This window comes from Thermobia domestica, chromosome 9 (genome assembly GCF_964235325.1).
Source record: "Thermobia domestica chromosome 9, izTheDome1.hap1.1, whole genome shotgun sequence".
NCBI classification, from domain to species: domain Eukaryota; kingdom Metazoa; phylum Arthropoda; class Insecta; order Zygentoma; family Lepismatidae; genus Thermobia; species Thermobia domestica.
Window position 1 is genome coordinate 215980619 of NC_137462.1, and position 21856 is coordinate 216002474.

At 35.1% G+C, this 21856-nt stretch overlaps 1 protein-coding gene across 6 annotated transcripts in view; it reads left to right on the top strand.

The window, feature by feature from the left end:
* LOC145660590 (uncharacterized) overlaps positions 1–21856 on the top strand; it is a 121037-nt gene that overhangs the window by 13208 nt on the left and 85973 nt on the right. For all 6 annotated transcript variants that reach the window (XM_081725845.1, XM_081725842.1, XM_081725840.1 and 3 more), the window contains exon 2: positions 6987–7577. In XM_081725845.1, coding sequence (XP_081581971.1) covers positions 6996–7577 — 582 coding nt within the window. In that variant the 5' untranslated portion in view covers positions 6987–6995. The remainder of the gene's footprint in view (positions 1–6986; positions 7578–21856) is intronic.

Consider the following 21856-nt stretch of genomic DNA (forward strand, 5'->3'; position numbering starts at 1 on the left):
CTGCACATGTTGTAAACAAAACGAGAGGGAGGATTATTTGCCAGTCACAGTAGTGTTCTTTCACGCTGTTGCTTGGCAACGAATGTCACTAACCGCGCTGTTGCCGGTAGTTGAAACAAATTGTTAAACGTCTTAAGTTTGTCGGCAGAGCTGCTGTCTCTATTGCGGAGCCTCTGGCAACAGCGCCTCCAATACTCCATGTGCTCTATCTGTCAGAAGCCACCTTTCCTTGCGCACACAGTGGTGCTGAATGCATTTCCATAACTAGGTACCAGCTACAACTAGGGCTTTGATTTTCAGATGAGTCATTTTGAAATGAATCTATCAAATCTTGGCTAGACTCCGGTCTTGTAAGTAGCGTCAAGCCGAATAGACAGCGTGACTCTTCTAATAGCCAGATACCAAATTACAACTTAACTTATTTGACTCACAGCCTGGTATCAAGGTAGTATCCTATACTTCGGGTTGCAGACCATCCCAGTCGCTTTGAACAAGATCGAATAATTCTTTGATTGGATTAAGTTCCTATCAATAACGCCAGAGACTGTGAGGTAGTACAATGAAAGTTAGAAACCTTTTACATCTTACACTGTAATGTCCTAGATATCTTACGAGTATTTGGATCTGATTCTCGTTCCCCCGTTATTAAACATTCTAAAGAAATTTCGCACAGTTCACCCACCTCACTCGTGGAGTCTGTATTTTTCCTTTAAAGAAAACTATTAAATATAGTCACTCTGCAAAGGTAGTCGCTCTTTAATTTGCGGCCTAGTAAAAGATACATCGTGAACTAGTGAGTATCAAGTCTTTGACAGAATAATTATTACCAGTTCTGTGAAGTTAAGTCTAGGCCGAAGCCAACGCTACCCTGTAAACTAAGATTTTTCGATTTGGTTATAGATGCCATCAGGAGATAGTCCGAGATAGTCCCTGAAGTTTCTGACCAGGTGCGGAGGGAAAATGCAGCCCCTACTTTGGTGCTAGTGTTACGAACCACGGTCACTCCATTTACACCATTAAGAAAATTGCCATTATAGATGCACTGAAAAAGCATTGATGCGTGGGGGAAACGGCGCTGCGAGCTGGCAGAGACCCTTCTCTTGCTGGCTCCTCTTTAGTATCTGAGTTCGTGTTCCTTATTGTGATTCTGCCGCTTGGATAATATTTAGGCTTTGTAGTCTTTTGCAAATCAGTTTCCTAAAGAATTTTGGCTTGTTACTAAGCTTTCGTGTAGGTGTCGAACTAAGTTACCGGAAAACTCTACCGTCGGCTCACCTCATTAATTGGTGGGTAGCGATGAAGCAAAGTGTTTCGCTGCTCATCACAAGATAAACATGAATTTATTCTTCGTTGCAAACTAAAAGGTGTGGTTTTTAATTATTATTCAATCGGTATCGTCAGAATTTCACGATGGTCTTAGTTTTGGTTTAATGTTACACGCAATAGTGTAACTTAATATGTAAAGTATACGAGGGAGGAACCCAAAACAAACCGGATTGAAAGTGCTGTGCCTTCCTAGGCATAGTAGAGTTCTCATACTAGGTAGGTCTATTAGAGACCTTCCCAAATAACAGGGTTGGCAAAAACTGTGGTTTTTATTGAAAAAACAAAACAAAACTTTTTAAACCTTTGTTTGTTTGTTTGTTTAAATAATTTTCTCTATGTATTTATATCACATATGGACAGAAATAACTTTGTTTCGCCTTTGTGTAACTATGCAACAACCGGGTTATGTTGGAAGGGTTCACACAAGCTTAAAGCGTAGTCCAAATCGTTTCTCAACTTACATCCGAAACAGATTGTCCTCCATTTGAACTCGAAACCGGGACTAATTGGCCACAAATGTGATACGTCTGCCGACTCACTTACGAAGGATTCCTGATACGTTATACTAATCTTTACATATTTCTAATACAATTGTCTAATTGTCAAGAGTCATTTGAGAAGGACAGAAAGATAAACAGTTGCACAAGTGAAACTATTATACAGAATTACATATGGACAATTTTAAAATACTGCAGAGTACAGAAGAACTAATTAAGTTCAAGTTAGTTCACTACAGGGTTTGAAAAAACCCAACCCACCTGGGTCCATGTGGGTTTTTCGGGTTTTATTGGGTTTTTTTCGGGTTTAATTGGGTTTTTTCGATATATTTCAATCTCTTTGGGGTAAAAATGTTAAAATATGATTTACATTTCATGAGTGTCATTGTCACAACTTGCAACAACTTTCTATTCAATGCTGTTTTGAAAAAATGCCGCCATTTTGAAATTTTATATTGGATCGCCGAAAAAGTCTATACATCAAATTTAGAATGTCTTGTGCTTCTATCCTCAAAATATCAACTTAAAAAGTACGAAAATTGTACCTTGTAGCATGGATAACCGCTATTTTGAAAAATGGACGCCATTTTGAAATTTTATGTCGCCAAAATATATACAGCTAATTTAGTCTCTCGTGCTTCTACTTTGAAAATTTCAGCTTGAAAGACCTAAAATTGCGTTTTGTAGCGTGGATATCACCAGCAGCGCAAATTTGTCTTCAACATTGGGGGGACGGGTAAGACGGTATATATATATATATATATATATATATGCGATGTACAAAATATTATGAAGGCAAAAAACAATGCTGGGGAGGATTACCCATGTCGGTCCCGGCGTCCTCTACAGGGGACATAAAATATGACGACATTATAATTGCTTTATAACTTTAAAATCCGACCAGCAACATTGAAAACTGTTCACAAGGGATGATCCAAATATGATCATTCCCTGTAAACAATTCTCAATGTTGCCAGTCTGATTTTAAAGTTGTAAAGCAATAATAATATCGTCATATTTTATGTCCCCTGTGTGGGACTCCGGGACAACATGGGTAGGGGAGCAGAGTTGTCTTCAACATTGTGAGGCGGTCAGATTTGAGGTTTATTCTGGGAGGTATCAATTTCATCTCACGTTCCTTTGTGACAGTTGGACACAAATCATCACATTTCTTCCTAAAAGACACATTTCCAATCGGATTATTGAGGGGGACAGTTCCAAGATTGTAGGGGATATGTCCCCATCATCCCCCGGGATTTTCGCCAGTGGATATCAGCTATTTTTTTTAAAAAAAAAAAAGAGCGCCATTTTGTAATTTTACGTTGGTATACTGCCAAAATCTAAACAGAAAACTTAGTGTCTCTGGTTTGTATCCTGAAAATTTAAAAGACCGAAAGTTGAACACTGTGTGGTAAAGGCAGACAAGCTAACAAATGTAGATCGAGTCATCCTAGGAGCCTCAGTGACGTTCGCCAAATAGCTATATTAATTTAAAACAGACATAATTCATCAAAATGTCTTAAATATTTTTCAACGTAAAATAAATGGTCTTTCGATGCTTTCGATTACCCGAGCACTTGTTGCAAGACCGTTCTTTTCCGAAAATTAATTTAAAACAATTAACAAAGATAGGCCTATAATTTATATTTTATAAAGTAAATGTTTCAAAATGTCTAAAATGAAATGTCCTCCAGCGTAAAATAAATAAATTTATTGTTGAAGTATTCACTTTCGATGCTTTGTGGGTTCAATTGCGGGAATTTCCCGAACACTTCTTTCACGACGGGTTTTCCCTGAAAATGCAGCTTGCTTTAATGTACACCGAAACTTCCATTAATACTGAAGTTTGAATGCAGCACTTGAAATAGTAAGCGTTACGTAGTCTTTGGAGCTCCAAGCATTAAGCTTCTTAATTTTGACAAGAATTTTTACGTTATTGCTAGTGTTGATTCTACAGAATGCTTATTTGAAGGCTAGCAACAAATGAGTGAACTTAACTGTTGTTGGAAAACTAAATTTTACTGAATACTTTTGTTACCATCAAAGTTAAGAAATAATACTAATAGTTTTACTAATGTATTTACATATCTATTGTTAGTACCGGCACCTATGACCTTAAACCCGTCAACGTATGAGGGATAACGTCCCTCGGCGGCGCCGAGTCAGGAAACACACTATTTACGGAAAGTATTTTCTAAAATATACAATCGCTTACTTTACTTCAAATAGGCTATAAGCATAATCCGCACATTTATTTGTTCTACAATTATCTCAAGCTAAGGAGAGGTTTATTTATTTATTCATTCATTCAGTGCATTTAAAGCTTTATAAAGGTCTTATGTTCAATATTGTTGTCTATCTTAACATGAAAGCATATAATTCGCCCAAAGAAAGTTTAAAATCTGATAAAAATAACTTTCAACGTGATCACCTTAGTTGTACCAATAATACAATAACAAAAAAGTAAAAAACCCAGGTGGGTTTTAAGATGGTTTTTTTCCGGTGGGTCCAACCCGAAAAAACCCGGTGGGTTTTTTCGGGCTGGGCCCACTTGGGCAAACCCTGGTTCACTACGACTTTTATTAGTCCAAGTTAAAGAAATACGACGACTTAATTTGCAGATCAGTAAGAAAAGTGAATAAAGATAAGAATTATTTGGGTCCACTTTGGCTCTAACCCATTTATACATAGATAGATACCAAAGATACTTCTGATTTCAATAAATGCGTCTCGTGTGGTTTGTATGATCCCCTCTCTCCAAAAAGTACGGTATTTTCGATGTATTTTATCAGTAGTAAGCTATATTAAAACGAAACAATATTTAGAATTTTTCTTTGATTGCAATTGCATAACAGTAATTACAAACTAAAAAAAATCACATAAGAAACTTCATAAACTTACAAAAAAAATGTTGCTTTTGTAGTATAATCTCTTTGAGTAATAAATGGGGAATTTAGGTCTGAATGTAATACGAATAATATGCGGGAGTGACACGTGATAACCCACAGATTTTACGAACACTTACACTTTTACGAACATTTTTCGTTGTTTTTTGTTTAAGGCAGCTGGTTTAAACTAGCTAACCCTGCCAAATAAGTTGCCCAAGCGACTTCTACGTAGGAGGTTAACGTTTGATCGTAGTGTTATTCTCAACTTTTCTCGTTTGCCTCTTGGGAAATCGTTATGGCAGATTTAAAAGAAGAAAGAAAAAGTGTTTGAAATTTCCCTCCTGCTTGAAAAATCGGCAGTGGGAGCCAAAAGGTTTTCAAGAAGGATATTGTTAGCTGCACACACATTTTCGAATGGTTTTGGTGCTTTAAGCGTGGTGAGATACATGTTGAAGATCGTGATCGTTCTGGGCGCCCTTCATCATCTCGAAACAGCCAAAACATTGAAAACGTCACCAAAGACAATTAATCGTCGTTTCGTGATGATGAAATTTCAGAACAGACAGTGAGTTGGAGATCGAATTAACGGAGTTTTACTGAGGATTTGCAAATGGGACGTGTTGTCGCGAAGTTTGTTCTTCGCTTGTTCATACAGGATCAAAACACATTCGTCTGTTCGGAATCTCAGGGGTGGACTACCGTTCCCCATCATCCGTATCGCTGAATCTAGTTCCGTGTGACTTTTTTTCTGTTTCCGAGAATGAAAAAAAAAAAAGGCTAAAAGAAGAGAGTTGCGATGATGTGGAGGATGTAAAAAAGAGTTTCGCAGAGGACACTAGACAATACCAAAGTCGAAGAATTTCAGAGGTGCTTCAAGCAATGAGAAAGAACACAGAAGTAGTGCATCGCATCTAATGAAAAGTACTTTGAAGGAGACTGAAAGGATTTTGTTGGAAAGAAGAAAAAAAACTTTACAAAACTCAAGTTTCTTCTGGGTCCTCCTCCTCATATTTTGCCCGATAGAAGTCCAAAATCTTGTTTAACAAACTTTGTCCTACGGCTTGGTTTATCAATATTATTGTAGTATAATGCTCGAAAACATAAATGGGTTTTTAAGTGCTTCAAACTGCGCTCACTTGAGCAGACCCTGGTTGAAATAAAAGAATCGGAAATGTGAACAGAGAAGGGATGTACGTTAGTTGAAAAGAATAGGCGGAAAAATGACAAAGTGTACGTGGAATAAGAGTAGTAGAAGGATATTGCCTCGCATTAACGTTATTTAATTAGAAGAAATAATGAATACTCGAAAGAAAGAAGACTGTTTTCTACTAGTAGAAGCTTGAAGAAATAAATGCACGGTTTCGGGATAATGTGGCCCTTGCTATGGAATCTCAACAGACAAGTGAAGTGAAGAAAAGCTGCGAAAAATAGGAGTTGAACACTAATTTTAGATGAAAGCAGTGGTGGGTTGAATTAAGCGTTTCTGTCAGTTACAAAAGTGAGAGGAGGACATAGAGTACATGACTAGTTTTCGGAATCTAGGAGATATTACTAGTAAAGATACGAAGTGCGAACGTGAGGCGAAAGCAAGGACACAAAAGGTGAGCGAAGCATGTAGAAGAAATAAGAAGATATACTGTGAGTTTTGAAATAAAGATCTAAGAAAGCGATTCACCAAGTATTTTGTTTCGAGTATCGTTCTCCAAGGAGCAGAAACATGGGCGTTACACTATAAGTGCAAATGCTATGGCTTAGAAATAGGCAAGAAAAAAGAAAGAAAGAAAAAAAACTCTAGAAGAATTTATTATTTCTCAAATTTTTGTATATAAAAGTTGTACTGTAATTATAGAGTAGAAAACATACATTCATTCATTTTTTTAGGTGGTATTTTTTATGTAGCAGCCATTTTGCATAGACGCGTAATCGATATCCTTTTTTGCAGTTTACAAAGATTGCGGTAAAGGCTGTAGTTCTGTTATCTTTGAAGATATCGATTTCAAACATGAGCCATTTGAAATAATTAAATGTTTAGAGTTCGATATCAGAGTATCGCCTTTTTGTTACGTGTCTTTAAACATGACGATTTTTTTCAAACATCGTCTAGTTCAACCTGAAGTATCTCGAAAGGGACACATAAATAAACTCGCAAATCTTCACAAAACAATCGTTGTTTGCGTAGTAATACATTGTTAAATATGATTACTAATACTTTTACATAATATGCATATGGAAGATTCGTTGATAGTTTTATAATTGTATTTTTCTGTCATTTCAGATCTGAGTCATGGCTGAAGGAATAGTAATAAAACAGGAACAGCACACAGGTCCCAGAAATAATAAGTGCTTCATCTGTTCTTGTTTGTTAGGGACATCTCTTAGAGGATGTTTCAACATATTTGAAGCAAATATATCCTCAAGTATTGGTTCAACAGTGAACAAAGTTCTCGCTGACAGTCTTACTGATATTTTAGGTATTGAAGTCAATCAAGAATCTGTTCATAGTCACGTCATTTGCAAGAAGTGTTACAAATTACTCTGTGACATTAATGACCTTGAAGTCAGAGTTATTTATTTAAAGAGTGAAGTTTACAAGAAATACCAAGAAGGTCTTCAAAGAGAGAGAGAAAATGAACCTGGTCCAATTGTGATTAGTGTAGATCCTAACCAAGTTTTATCTGACAATGAATGGGAGAGTACAGACGAAAGGAAGAGAGCTAATACATCAGCACAACAGTCCTCACAGCAAGAAACAGCAGCAGCAGCAGCAGCATCGGAAAAGGAAAAGAGTGAACCTGTTGCCAAAAGGACGAGAAAAGAGATTGCTCCCAGACCTGTTAAAATTGAACCTCTACCTCAAGAAATCGAGGTAAGTATTTGGATTATATTAAAGTTGTCGCGTGAATACAAGGCTTGACGCTTAGAATGAAGGTCACATAATTCTAAACGAATGTCCTGTATTATTGTGGAATATACAAAATTATCACTCCACTAGAATTTTGTATTTGATGAAATTATGGCATGCCTTTTGCCATTAGTGGCCCAGATTATCCCTATTTTCAGCTTTGCTTATCGTTTTAGTGCATTGTACCCTACGTAGACTCAGCCATTTGCAAATAAACCGTAGACAAGTTCAATATAATTTATATTCTGGCTCATTATAATACTAAGGAAACAAGAATCATCTGCCATGTTGAAAAAATGCCATCTGCTATATTACTTAAGGCGGACTAATATTTTGATTTTGTTAATTTCGTAAGGAAACTAAACAGTACTATATTTAATAGAAACATTTCATATTGATGGAAGACTGAGGTGATCAAAATTCGAAAGTACATTATGCTGTCATTGTACAGCGTCGATGTGTTGTATTATCTCTCTCTCTTCTGTACAATTGGTGGGCTTTTCGTTCAAAATACCTAACTTCAAGAATGAAAAATTCAACTTTATAGTGTACAGGGATTTTGATTAGCTGAGTTTCGCTCTCTCTCTCTCTCTCTCTCTCTCTCTCTCTCTCTCTCTCTCTCGGAGTTCAAACTACTAGTTTATTGTGTATTTCATCAAGAAAATAGATGCATACGTGATGAATTATAGGATAGTAAGTTGACCATTTTTGCAAAAATAAGTTTTATTTCTGCTAAAAGTGCTAGCACAGCTTTAAACCTTGTATGTAACTATAAGGGGCGATCAAATGAAACCCGTTCAGTGGTCATAATTCATGAAATAAATTTTATTTCGAGTGGAAACTTGTACACTATCTAGAGGCGTCTATGGTTAGCGTGCAGTAAAAATATTGTTCAGAATAAGTCACCATTAGTGTTGAGACACTTGTTCCACTGTGTCACTAATTTACAAATGCCGTCCATGTAAAATTTGGACGGCTGACTATCAAACCAATCACGCACAGCGTCCTGAATCTCAGCGTCAGACTGAAACAGTGTCTATTGGTCACGAATGTCACGAAAAAGTCACAAAATCAGAAAACGGTCATGAAATCTAGCTTTTGGGTCACGATTTTTATTTATTTATTTATTTATGTATTTATTTATTATTAAATAACTAAAATTGTAAGTACAGATTGGAAAATGTTGTTCTATAAAAACGTTGAAATTCACCACCAAAAATGTCTATGGTCGGTTTTAGACGCTACCAAATCGCAAGCAAAATAAGTTTCTATCGCATGCATGAAAATTCGGCCTAATTCGCTCTTGAAAATGTTAAGAAATTTTATGATTTGGTAAAGAAAAGGTCACGAAAAAGTCACGAAATTTCATTTTGGAATTTTAGTAGACACCCTGTGAAATATCTGACCTTTCAATGCCTTCTTTAAAGGCTCAAAGATGTGAAAGTCACAAGCTATGGATTGAATACTAATGCGTCTATCCGCAGCTGTAGCCGCATTCACCTTTTCACGCGTGTCTTTTGTGGCAACAACATGGGCTTGACCAGGACGGGGATAATCAGTGGTTTATTCACGCTCCTTCCGAAACATTCTGGCCCAGTCCATCACTGTTGTTTTGGAGACGCATACATCACCATACACGTCTTTCTTACGCCGGAACACTTCAGCTGGTTGACAACCTTCGGCACTCAGAAACTGGATGACGGCACGCTGGTCCTGTTTGGACGGATTGGTAGAGATACGATTTTGTTGGTAGAGGTTCGATTTTGTGGTAAATAAAAATTCGCAATTTCGTTATAAAAAAAATACGCATAAAGCGGAATAAAATCGTGAATAAAAATTCAATGTAAGAACACTATTTTCCTTGCCAATTACAATTAGTTACCTTTTATTTAACCTTAATTTCCACTCATCAATCACCATGATATGAGCTTATGCATGACTATATCAAACAATATTTGAGTTTTTAAACAATAACACTAAGCATACTCACTGAATAAAAGTATCATTTAAAGAAAAACACACACAGAGAGAACATTAATAGAAAAAATAACTTTAGTGTTCACAGTTTACTTATGCAAATAACACTTAAGCATTGTTTCATTGTTTTCTGGTGTTAAATTTGTTCTTTTCTCGTTAAGTATGTCATTGTAAGAAGAGAGAACCCTCTCCACATCAACATTCGAAACTGATATGTACACTCATGTCCAAAATGATTGTTGCATATCGATAAGTGTCTTGTAAGACATAATTTGATAATGCTTTTGTAGGATACTTTTAATACTGATACTATGTGTATAATCGGGAAATGAATATTTGTGGTAAATTTCATAGGGAAAGAATTATAAATACGTAAATTAGTATGAGTGAAACAAAATGTTGCTAAATGGACAAGAAAGTTTTGTTTTCGTTTTATTGTTCTTATTTACTGCTCTTTTGACATGAAATGTGTGTCACATACATGTCTTTGCCGATTATACACATACTAAAAATGTAAGAAATACGGGGCAAATTCGTTATCAAATTACATTCCTTCAACAACATATTTATAGACATGCGACAATAATTTTGGACAGTAGTGTACATTAGTTGGAGACACTTTCAAGCGATTTCTGAATGCTCATGTAACATACCGCGCAACACTCTTTCTACACTAATCACTTCACCCGTACATACCGTTTGGAGCTCGCATGTACAATTTCAAAAATTCATGGTGGTCAGTTTTCTCAAAAATGAGAATTTTCATCACATTGCGTTGAAAAATTGTCACTTTTGAGTAAATTTCGTGGAATAACGGGACTTGTTGCAAATTTCGCTAATTCGACAAAATTTCGAGTTTAATCGTGAGCGTTATATGGCCTAACAAATGGTGAAAAAGTATAAATTTTAGATACACAACGTTTTCGCACAAAACTGATTCATTTCGCGTTTTCGCGTGTCACCAAAAAATCGTGTCTCTACGGATTGGGGATCTTAAACGTCATCTTTCACTCGTTATACCTGCAAAACGGAAACGCGTATCAACATTTCTACACACAAGGACATTAGCTATTACACACTATTAAACAAACAATATCCGCCTACATACTATACCAATAATACATGGAACGAACGGGTTTCAGTTGATCGCCCCTTATACTTAAAGAACAATAGTACTAACTCAGTCAGAACTAACTCATAAACAATAGTTAAGTTTTCTCGTGATATCGTGGACATTTATTCAAGCGGCAGTGAAATTGCACCAAGGAGATAAAATAGTACCTTCTTTTATTTCTAATTGGACATACTTCACGCCAATATCGTGCACCTATCGGAAATAACGGGAAATTCGCTTACTGGAATTTGAAAAAATTATCAAATGGTATTGTGCATCGAAAGATGTTAAACCATAAAAAGTACCGAAAATACCCTTACTATAGGAGGAGACTGGGCGTCTCAGCCTGAGAGTTACGCTAATTCCTAATAGTTACAGTCGTGCTAATAGATGTTGCTGTCTGCCTTGCCAATAGTTGACAGTAACATGCAAGCGTATTTGTGGTCCGAACAGCACAAGCAACAGAAATCATATCGTTTTATTCATAGTGATGCTCATTCAGATGATGATGATACCGAATAAGTTCAATCGCTAGTGAATAATACTTAGTGTATAAAGGGCAAGATAATAAGCATTGAAGACGCTTATACACTATACGACTTTGAAAACTGATATTTAATTACTTGAATGGGGATAATAATTAATGATAATATTTAGTTCGCCTCCAAAAAGTACTGCTTCGTATTACCTTTCGTACGTAAAACAGACATATTATTCTTCCTCGTGATCTTGGTTGAATGATCAATAAGCATAGTAGTAGTACTTGTCCTGCCGCTCTCTCATCTAGCGTGTTAAAAGATATTTCAATGTTGACCAATTACCATCTTAACCATTTTGAAAGTGATGGGTGACAAGGATTTTATACTTCATAAGAAGACCTGTACGGTGTATGTATTATTCGTGCATCCAGCTGGTTTCCATGTATTTAACCTTTATAATCGTATCTGAGACTATCAGAGATCTTCGCCTTTGTTTCAAGCCTTGTGTTCACGTGTTCATTTCTTTTTTGCGTAAGGTTTAAGCTATCCGGTGAAGTTTTGGGCAGTTTTACAATTTTCAATATTCCTTAACTGCTAGTTTTATTTTGATCAGATTAACAGAGCAACTTTCTATTCGAACATGGAAATTGTTTTCAACAGTAAAATATGCTTGCTGTGCGGTCTATACAATGAGAACAATAAGTATGTAGAACGTTTGAACAGACTACCAAATTTTGATATTATGTCGGATTAAATTACTATGAGGATATTAATGTCGAGTGAATTGGTAAGACTAAAAACTTGAAATTTCGGTAGGCAAGAAGGCCGGTTGAATTAAAATTAAGACGTTAGGAATATGTACTAAAACTTTATACACAGGAGAAAAAAATTCCTATTCACCGATACTTTGCATAATTTGATGTTACATTTATTATTGAAATATGTAGTTATTAGCATAGATTTATTATTATTCTATATCAATGAAACTCCATTGCTATTTTATATCAATAAAAGATGAATGCACTGCAGAACTAATATGGTAAGTTCTCTAACAGCCATCACGTACATCAGGCTTTCCAATACTCCTATATTTCCTAAATATTTGCGTCTCTTCCTATAAACTCCTATATTTTTGTGGCATTGCTACTTCCACTTGTGAAAATAACATAAGGAAATCATGCGTGGGTGGTTGGACGCCTTTTCTCTTCACAGTAGAATGGTTAAATGGAGAGCACAAGATAAAGCATGTCATGAAAATAATCGTTACAGAAGGATTAAACAATTTCTGAAAGACTAATTGTTTGAAGCCAGACTGCATTTTGTCATTTGTACATCAGTTATTTTTGATAAATTTTTGTGTTTCAACACACAGACCCACTAACTCATTTACGCTACTCAGAGTTATCAGAACTAAACCCTGGCCGGCGAACAATGTTTTCTGACAGCTCATCTCGCGAGGACGACTGAGGAGTGCGGTATTGCCATGTACTTCTCGCGCAAGGGGAGAATCGTCTGCTTCCTCGCTGATGGCGAGAGGGGGTGAGTGAAAGTTTGGCAAATGTGCGGTGGTTACCATGGAGACGCGACTGGTTCTGAGCCTAAGGTTGGTTGACCTGCTGTCTTCTGCTCACCGCCGTGGTCTTGTACAAAGCTGTCAGAAATCGTTCACCGACCAGGGTATAATCAGAATGCTGCTATTGAAGTTCGTGAAACCAGATGTGTTTGAGGGAGAAGAAGAGAACTTATTTATCTGCAATTGATTTCAAGAACTGCAAATACAATCTGCGGCAACCTAAAGTTGGAGTGAAAGAGCAAACTGTAATAGCTAACTGCTCAGAGCTACAAAAGAGGGAATTCAGGGAAGATGTGAAGCGATTTTACATTTGTGTGGTTTCAAAACTGCTTAAGAAATTACCAATATCGAAACGATTGTTGAAGTACATGCAATGTCTACATCCACTATTCAGAAAGGGGATTACTTGTTTATCCCTTGAATGAAATTTGGCAAAAGAAATGAATCCTGTATTTGCAGATTGTAAGAACATCGATGTCTTCATGGACGAGTGGAAACTATTCTGTAGAGCCTTACCGATGATTCTTGGTTTATGAAAAAAAAAAAAAAAAACTGTGATGATGTCAGATACTTGTCCGTGAATCAATACTGGACAAGAGTATGTGATATAAGAAATTCAAATGGAACAATTATAAATATCCAGCGATGTCTGAAGTGATCAAAGCTTGTCTTATCAGTATTTCATGGTAGTGCTGATGTGGAACGTCGTTTCTCAGAGAATAAACCCATTTTAGGAAGTGATCGATCCCATCTTGCACACGAGACTGTAAAGGACGGCATTAGAATGTATGGAGGAAAAGTTGAAAACCTACCTGCTACAAAGCAATTAATAGATGCTATGCAGAATGCCTGGAGAAAGTATAAAGATTACTTAGAAGACTGCAGATCCAAAGAACGCACAGTGGGCAAGATTTCCAAACAAGAAAGTGCGTTAAGAAATGCGAAGCAAGAAGCTATATCAAAGTAAGTTTCAAAGAGTGAATCGTCTCTAAAGAAATTAAATGAAATGGACGAAACAGTACAGAAGGAAATGGAGGTAGAATGATGAAAGATGCTCACACAAGTATTTTTTAATACCTATTGGATATTTGAAATCCTTTTTCAGAGCTTCACGAAACCTCCTATATTTTTTCGTCATGTTTTTTCATTTTCATTGGCATTGATAAAGACTGCTTACATTCATCTCCAGTTTATCGCATTTTTGGGATACTATTAGGGAAGTTTGTTTTATTTTGGCACACTTCCCGCCAATGCACTTGGTTGGCTTTTAAAGTATTTTCTGACAGCACTCACGTGAACGTTTTAATTCAATTGACGTTTTATTGGCTTTGTCGTGTAGGTGACGTTAGTTGTCAGCCAGCACATCAAGAGGTCATTGCTATTTGGCATGTATTTGAAAGCTTAGTTGCCACACGCAAACAAATTTGTTAGTGATTTGAGAGTGGTGTGACGTTTTGCTGTATTTCCTAGCGTATTGCAACTCGCAACTTAACCGTGGCTTGGGAAACACGCGTTGCAGACAGATCCAGTATTGACAACCTTATATCCAGTTATAGACATAAGTATTCCTACAGAACTAGTTCTGAAATAAACCATGTATTTAAAATGAACCTGAAAGAGCTACCTATAATAAATTAGTTTCGTTTCAATGATTGTAAAAATTTAATGAAAGCGTAATGTCGTTAATATGATTACAACAGATTGTACAAATGACTAATAATGTAGTACTGCTTCTATTTTACTAGACGTAAATATTCAGCCATCGTGTAATAACACAAAAAATAGCCATGCCATCAACCAATGACTCAGCAATATTGTTTACAATATGTATCAAATGGTGTTCATATGAAGCAGAACAAGGTAATGGCGGCAAAAACCGAAGGATAATACATTGGAAGAAAGATATTTTGATATGCTGTTACTCCGAAAGCAAAAAGTCACCTATATAGTGCAGAGACGTTTGGCTAGTACACACAATATAAAGATAGAGCAACCAATGTAAGCATTAAAAGGGACCAAGGAACTTGAAAATAATACAAAAGTGATTTCCTGAGAGAGATCGACACAGTGCATGAGCACTTGAGAAAATAAGTGAAACCATGCACTATCTAATGATTCCTCAGCCAAGCGGGATACAGATGTAGAATGTAAAGAATAATAGTCGTATATTAACGTAATAAAAATTCCATTCTCTTACATAAGGCATGGGTACATTGGTGCTTTCTATTCAAATCGGTGAGGGTGTGTTGGTTCACCTTTTAAATTTAGGAATTGTGAAAAAATAAAATTTCATAAATATTTTCCAGGACCAAATATAAATTTCTGTACATTTGATTGGTCCTGCTTATCCCCACATATGAGTAAACAAACAAAAAGAAACAAAAAAAAAAAAGCCCAAATTATAAACATTGTCATATCACGTGATAGGTTATTGACCTAATGTATCTTCTTTGATAAGGCTTCCTCAACATACAGTTATATGGTTGGATGCAGGGTCTGTTCTCCTTCATAGGACATACATACATTGATGTATCCCTCTTAATTTTTGGGAGGGGTACATTGGCTTACCTTTAAATTTAGGAACACTAAAAGAAAAAAATGTTAAATGTTTTCTAGAACTCAAGTGTATATTTCTGTATATTTGGACGGTCCAGTTTATCCTTTTTATGGATAAAAAAAAATGTCAAAAAATCAAAATTGGAAAGCTTTTGATATATCATTTTTGAGGCTTTAGTGTGTTACATGCTTATGGAGATGGATGCATGGTGCCATGTCTCCTTCATAAGACATAAGTACAATGATAATCCCTTTCAAAATTTGGAAAGGTATACATAGAATCACCCCTTAAATTTAGTAATTGTTAAAAAACAAAATTTTGTAATAGGTTTTTAGGACTGAAATACATACCTTGTAAATTTGAGCGGTACTGCTTGTCCCGTTCCATGCTTAAAAAAATTACCGTAGTATTTATATTACCATGTGGTAGGTTATTGATCTAATTTATGTTCTTAGATGCAGCTTTATTACAACATATGTTTATATGGTGTTAAGTACAGGGTCTGCTCTCTCTCTCTTCATAGGACATAGGTACGCTAATACTGTTCTGAATTTTTGGGACGAATACATTTTCCCTCTCATTAAATTTGAGAATCGTGAAAAAACAAAAAATTGGTAATATTCTGTATGACTGGCTTATGTATATTAAAAAAAAAAAAAAAAAAAATCAGTGGTTCACGTTGATCCCTTGCATGGATAAAACATTACCAAAATTTAAATTTGGGGATTTTAATCTCATCTAAGGTAAGATACTATTATATTATATGGATGAGTACAGTATATAGTGTAAGGTCGTTGTTGAAGAGTTCTTTGTTGAAATCGGATTTGTTGACCCCATTTGTGACCTCAAATTTTGGGTTTGAAACGTGATATGTAATTTATTGTAACGTTGATATACATCAATAATTTCACACTTTAAATCTTAGGATTGTGGTTACAAGTCTTAGTGTGTCATTGATGGAAAAGTTATTCTTGGTGCAATCTGATCGGTTGTTGAAAAATAGTTTATTTACATTTTTATTATTATTTTTTTTAAAATCACTGTTCCAAAACTTTTTCAGTTTTTTTAAAAAAAATATTATTGTAGTTACGACTCCCAGTCTGTCTGATGGAAAATTTTAGAACTTGAAACCTGATCAGTAATTAATAAAACTTATTGATATACACACTTTGAATCTTAAGATTTGAAGTAATGACAGGGTCTAAGATCATAGATTTATTTGAATAATTGTAAACGTTTTTGTTATTCGAATAGTTGGATATCCGATAAAGTTTGACGGTTAACTGAGAAATATTTATTACAATATTTCTATTTCAATTTATTAAAGACTGAGTTAGGGCTTGCGCCTTATCTTCCAATATTTTTCCTTGTCATTGTTTGTTTTGCTGAAGAGTATAGTTATGCTTTTTAAACAGAGTATTTGTAGTACCTAATACCTAATTATTAAAACTGATTTATGTGCAACAATTTCACACTTTGAACTTTACCTACAACTTAATAATCATAGATCATTGATGGAAAGTTATTCTTGGTGCAGTCTAATTGATAAATCACTTTCAGTTATATTTAAATTTTTAAAAAGGTTTCAGATTTTTAAAGTTTTTCAGGTAGAAAATTGTTGATTAGATGTTTGAAAACTTGATTTGAATTGTTTCACTACTGACAAAATTTAGAAGTGTAAGAAAAGACTCGGAATAGTTTCGAATGAAGAAATATCGTAGAATTTCATCATAATGCAGTCATACATGTCACAAGTAGTTTATAAAGCGTCAGCAGAATTTGCATCGTATCCATTTATAATTGTTTTCGATACTTTAGGTTGTACATGAAATGAAAAACAATGATTTATAATTTTGCTTTTTACTTTTTATAAAGAGATACTACTTGCCGACCACATACATCCATGTCGAGCTTCACACAGTCTGCATAAATGTTGTACGATATGCATTACACATTTCTCAAATAGACTTTTTCGGAAATATGCTTATCAAACAACACAATTCAACACAATGTTTTACACAGTTCAGTGCACTTGTAAAGTTGTTCGATTCAGTTTATAACAGGTGCACAATGTAGCGTGGCACTTTCCTTACGTAAGAGCACCATTTTCTCACCAAGTATTGTACGTAATACTTTTATTTTTGTGCCTAATGATTTCACAGTTGTCACATTCAGTTCATCATGAAAAGATTTACTAATATCAACTAGGTGAGATTTTCCAGTCTTCAGTGTCCAATTGCACACCAAACAGTTCTGCTTCGCCAGATCTTGTGACAAGTTCAAATGAAGTAGTATTTATACCAATAATTACATGCTTAGTTTTCAATGTATTTATTTATTGGGTAGTAGTTGGCAAGCAGTTCTTCGTAAACTTCAGCGTTAGCAGTACACATCTTTTGTACTTGAATGGTCTTGCTAGAACGATTTCATCACAAATTAGATTGTTGTTAATGATGCCATGCTGAATCATCGTTGTCATTAAAATGGAATGTTACTGAAGTTGTAAGATCCAATGAACACAAAAACATTCACTAAACATTAAGATGTAATGACATTGCATGGAATTGTGTATTAAATCGCAGTTGATGACACTTTCCAGCTAATCCTTTGCAAACTGGAAAAAAAAATCATGATTTTTTAAAAATCTCATCTTATCTTTATATCTTATCGTATAAGTTGTGAACTAAAAAATCGGAACTAGCTTGCGGCACAAAATAAATATAAAATACATACATTTCGCCTGAAGTTATAAAATCTTTAAAAATAAAAAAAAAAAAAAAAATCGGAGAGGGGATCGGACGCCTCTAAATACGCCCCTATGATCTGAAACAAACAAATACGCACACGAAAGAATTTTCGTCTTAGATGTCAATGGTGATTTTCCCGGTGGAATAGTTAACGATTTACAAACCCTAGGTTACGAAGAGAAGGAAGCAGAATTCCTTCATTACCCGTTCAAAATGGAATTTTTCTTAATTATCCTCTGCATGAAACTCGTTTTCATACTGGGGGACGCGGTGACTCAGTGGTAGAGCGTTCACCTTCGGTGCTTGGGGTCCCTGGTTCGATCCCAGCTCGCGCCGTGTGGACTTTGTGGTGGACAAACACCGTGCTCGTGGGTTTTCTCGGGGCTCTCCCGTTTCCTCCCACTTTCTTTATTCCACCATTTCACTCATCTCTCATTATCACCGTCTCCTTTAGCCTAACCGGCATAAGCGTGGGACGTAAAACAAAGATTTCATTTTTTCGTTTCATTTTGTTTTCATACTGTGCTCTACATACATTTGAGTCTCATTGTATATTGTATTACGATTATTAACTTCCGTAATCAAAGTAACAGAAACGGGATTTTACATATTTGCACTTTAAATTAATTTATTTCGGAATTTGATTTAAATCAATCCACCCTGATCCTTTGTAGAATAAGTGTACAAATCTGATGTTTAAGAAGCTTACTAGTTCTTGTTTTGTAGCTTTCGTCGGTAAATAGTTTAAATATTTAATAGAGTTCTAAATTATAAAGATTGTAAACAAAAATGTTCAGGCAAAAGAAAAAGAAAAGAAACAAAAATTTTCAAGCTTAAATAATTTTAATCAAACATGTTCAAAGGAAACAACAGTCAGGGTTGGCAAAAACCATGGTTTTTATTGAAAAAACAAAAAACCCGGTTTTTTAGGTTTGAATCAGGTTTTTATGGTTTAAATAATTTGCTCTAAGTATTTATACCAGATATGGAAAGAAAAAAGTTCGTTTCGCCCTGGTGTTATTATGCAACAATCGGATTATGCTGGAAGGCTTCACATAAGCTTAAAACGGAATCCAAACTGCTTCTCGACTTACATCCGAGAGAAATTGTCCTCCATTTGAAGTCGAAGCCGGGACTAATTGGCTACAAATGCGATACATCTGCCGACTCACTCACGAAGGACTCCTGACAAAAATACGTTGTACTAATCTTTACGTAATTGTTAATATAATTGTCAAGAGTCATTTGAGAAGAACAAACAGGTAAACAGTTACAAAAGTGAAACCATTATACTGAATTACAGATGGACAATTTCAAAATACTGCAGAGTACAGAACTAATTTAGTCCAAGTTAGTTCACTACGACTTTTGTTAGTCCAAGTTAAAGAAATACGACGACTTAATTTGCAGATCAGTAGGAAAAGTTAATAAAGATACGGATTATTTGAGTCCATTTTGACTGACCAATTTATACATAAATAGATACCAAAGATACTTCTGATTTCAGTGAATGCCTCTCGTGGGGTTTGTATGCCCCCTCCCCCTCAAAAAAAGTACGGCAATTCGATTTTATCAATAGTAAACATTATTAAAGAAGGAAATAATATTTAGAATTTTCCTCTGATTGCAGTTGCATAACAATAATAAACTTAAAAAATCACAAAAGAAGCATTCATGAACTTATTTTAAAAAGTTGCTTTTGTAATATAATCTCTTTGAGTAATGAATAGTGAATTTAGGTCTGAATATAATACGAATAATATACGGGAGAGAAACCGATAACCCATAAATGTGTGTTCATCAAGATTTTACGAACACTTACGCTTTTATGGTGTTTTTTTTTCTTTCTTTCTTTTTTTTTTTTTTGGTTTTGTTTTGTTTTGTTTAAACCATCAAAAATTTTAACTTAAAAAAATTAAACCAGATTTTCAAACTAAAAATTCTCAATCCAAATTTTTCAAACTAAAAATATAAAACCTCAGACACTGATTTTTTTCTTTGTAAGAAAAATTCGAAACCTGTTAAAAGTTTAAACAGACTTTTGAAAATGGTCAGCCAATCAGATTACATCAAGAATAACTTCGCATCAATGACTTAAGGTTATATTTTCAAACTAAAATTTTGAAACAAAAGCTTTCAAAAAAATTAAAGTGATCAATCAAATTGTATAAAGAATAACTATTCACTAATTATCTTACATTATGAGTTATAGATTCAAAGTGTGACATTGTTGCATATAAATCCGTTTTAACAATAATCTATCGGCTACTACAAATACTTTCAATTTGGAAAACAGACGTACATCCTTCAGCAAAACAAACATTGACAAGTAAAAGTATTTTAATAAGTAAAACTTTTTTACAGTTAACCGTCAAAGTTTACCCGATTTTCAGCTATTCGGATTACAAATGGTTTTCAGTTATTCAACATCTATGATTTTAAACTGTGTCGCGACTCAAAGTATAAAAGATTCAAAGTATAAAAATTTTTGTTGTATATCAGTAAGTTTTAATTACCTATCAGGTTTAAAGTCCTAAAATTTTCCATTAAGGACCTTAGATTGAGAGCTGTACGAGGGCCTCTATTTATATTTTGAGCCTAGCAATGAAAAAACAGTAATTTGTTATTAAATATTGATTTATAGTTTTTCGAAATATTCTTCTTTATGATCAATATACTTTTGCATTCGTTCGAACCATTTGTTAAAGCATTTTTCCAGTCTTCCTGAGACACGTCCATAATATGATTTTTGAATGCTTCTTCCGCTGACGAAAATCATTGCCCACGCAATTTATTCTTGACATTTGGGTACAAGAAGTCATTGGGTATCAAATCAGGACTGTACGGCGGATAACCCATCAATTCGATTTTTTGTGTGCTCAAATAGTCGGTTCTTGATGAAGAATAATCCGACGGTGCTTGTTTGATTTCCGTATTTGACCGAAGATCTCCGGCAAACAAATTGTGTACCGTTCAGAGTTGACCGTTCTACGTTCCTCTAAAGGTACAGTTGCCACATGACCAGTTTTCCCGAAAAAAAAAAAAAAAAAAGAAAGGCGACTATTTGTTTCGGTGTGCTTCGAGCGCTAACAAATTTTGTTGGATTTGGTTCATCTTGAAATACCCATTCAGTCAACTGCTGTTTACGTTCCTGCTCATGTGCATATATCCATTATTCGTCACCTGTTACAATCTTATATACGTCTTTTGAAGCACCACCATTGTATTGAGCATTTGTGTGCACCAATCGACGCGATCTTCTTTTTGAGTTTTTGTCAAATTATGTGGGATCCATCGAGAACAATCCTTTCTCACAGCTAAATAATCATGTAATATTTTATATATGGTGGTGGAACTAGTGTCTAGGGTTGCCTCAATCTCACAGTATATCACATGACGATCTTGCACTATTAGGTTTTGCAAAACATCAATGTTTTCTTGAATAACAACTGATATTGGACGGCCTTCGCAAATTTCTTCAGTGAGCGAATGGCGGCCACGACTAAAATCGTTACACCAGCGTTTCACAGTGGCAAAAGAAATTGGGCTTCATCTCAAGTGTGGAAGTAAGTTGATCGATGCACTCTTGTCTTGATAATCCACATCGAAAATAGTATAAATCATCGCACGAAAATTTTCACGAGTTAATTCCATTTTTCTGTTGTCACGCAATCTTCAAGTCGACGTAAACAACACAAATTAATATATTGATGAAATATTTGAAGTTCGTTATGGTCAACAATGTCAAACGTTTCTATGCAAACAAAAAATAGCGCCTAATCAGTGTTGCCAAGGC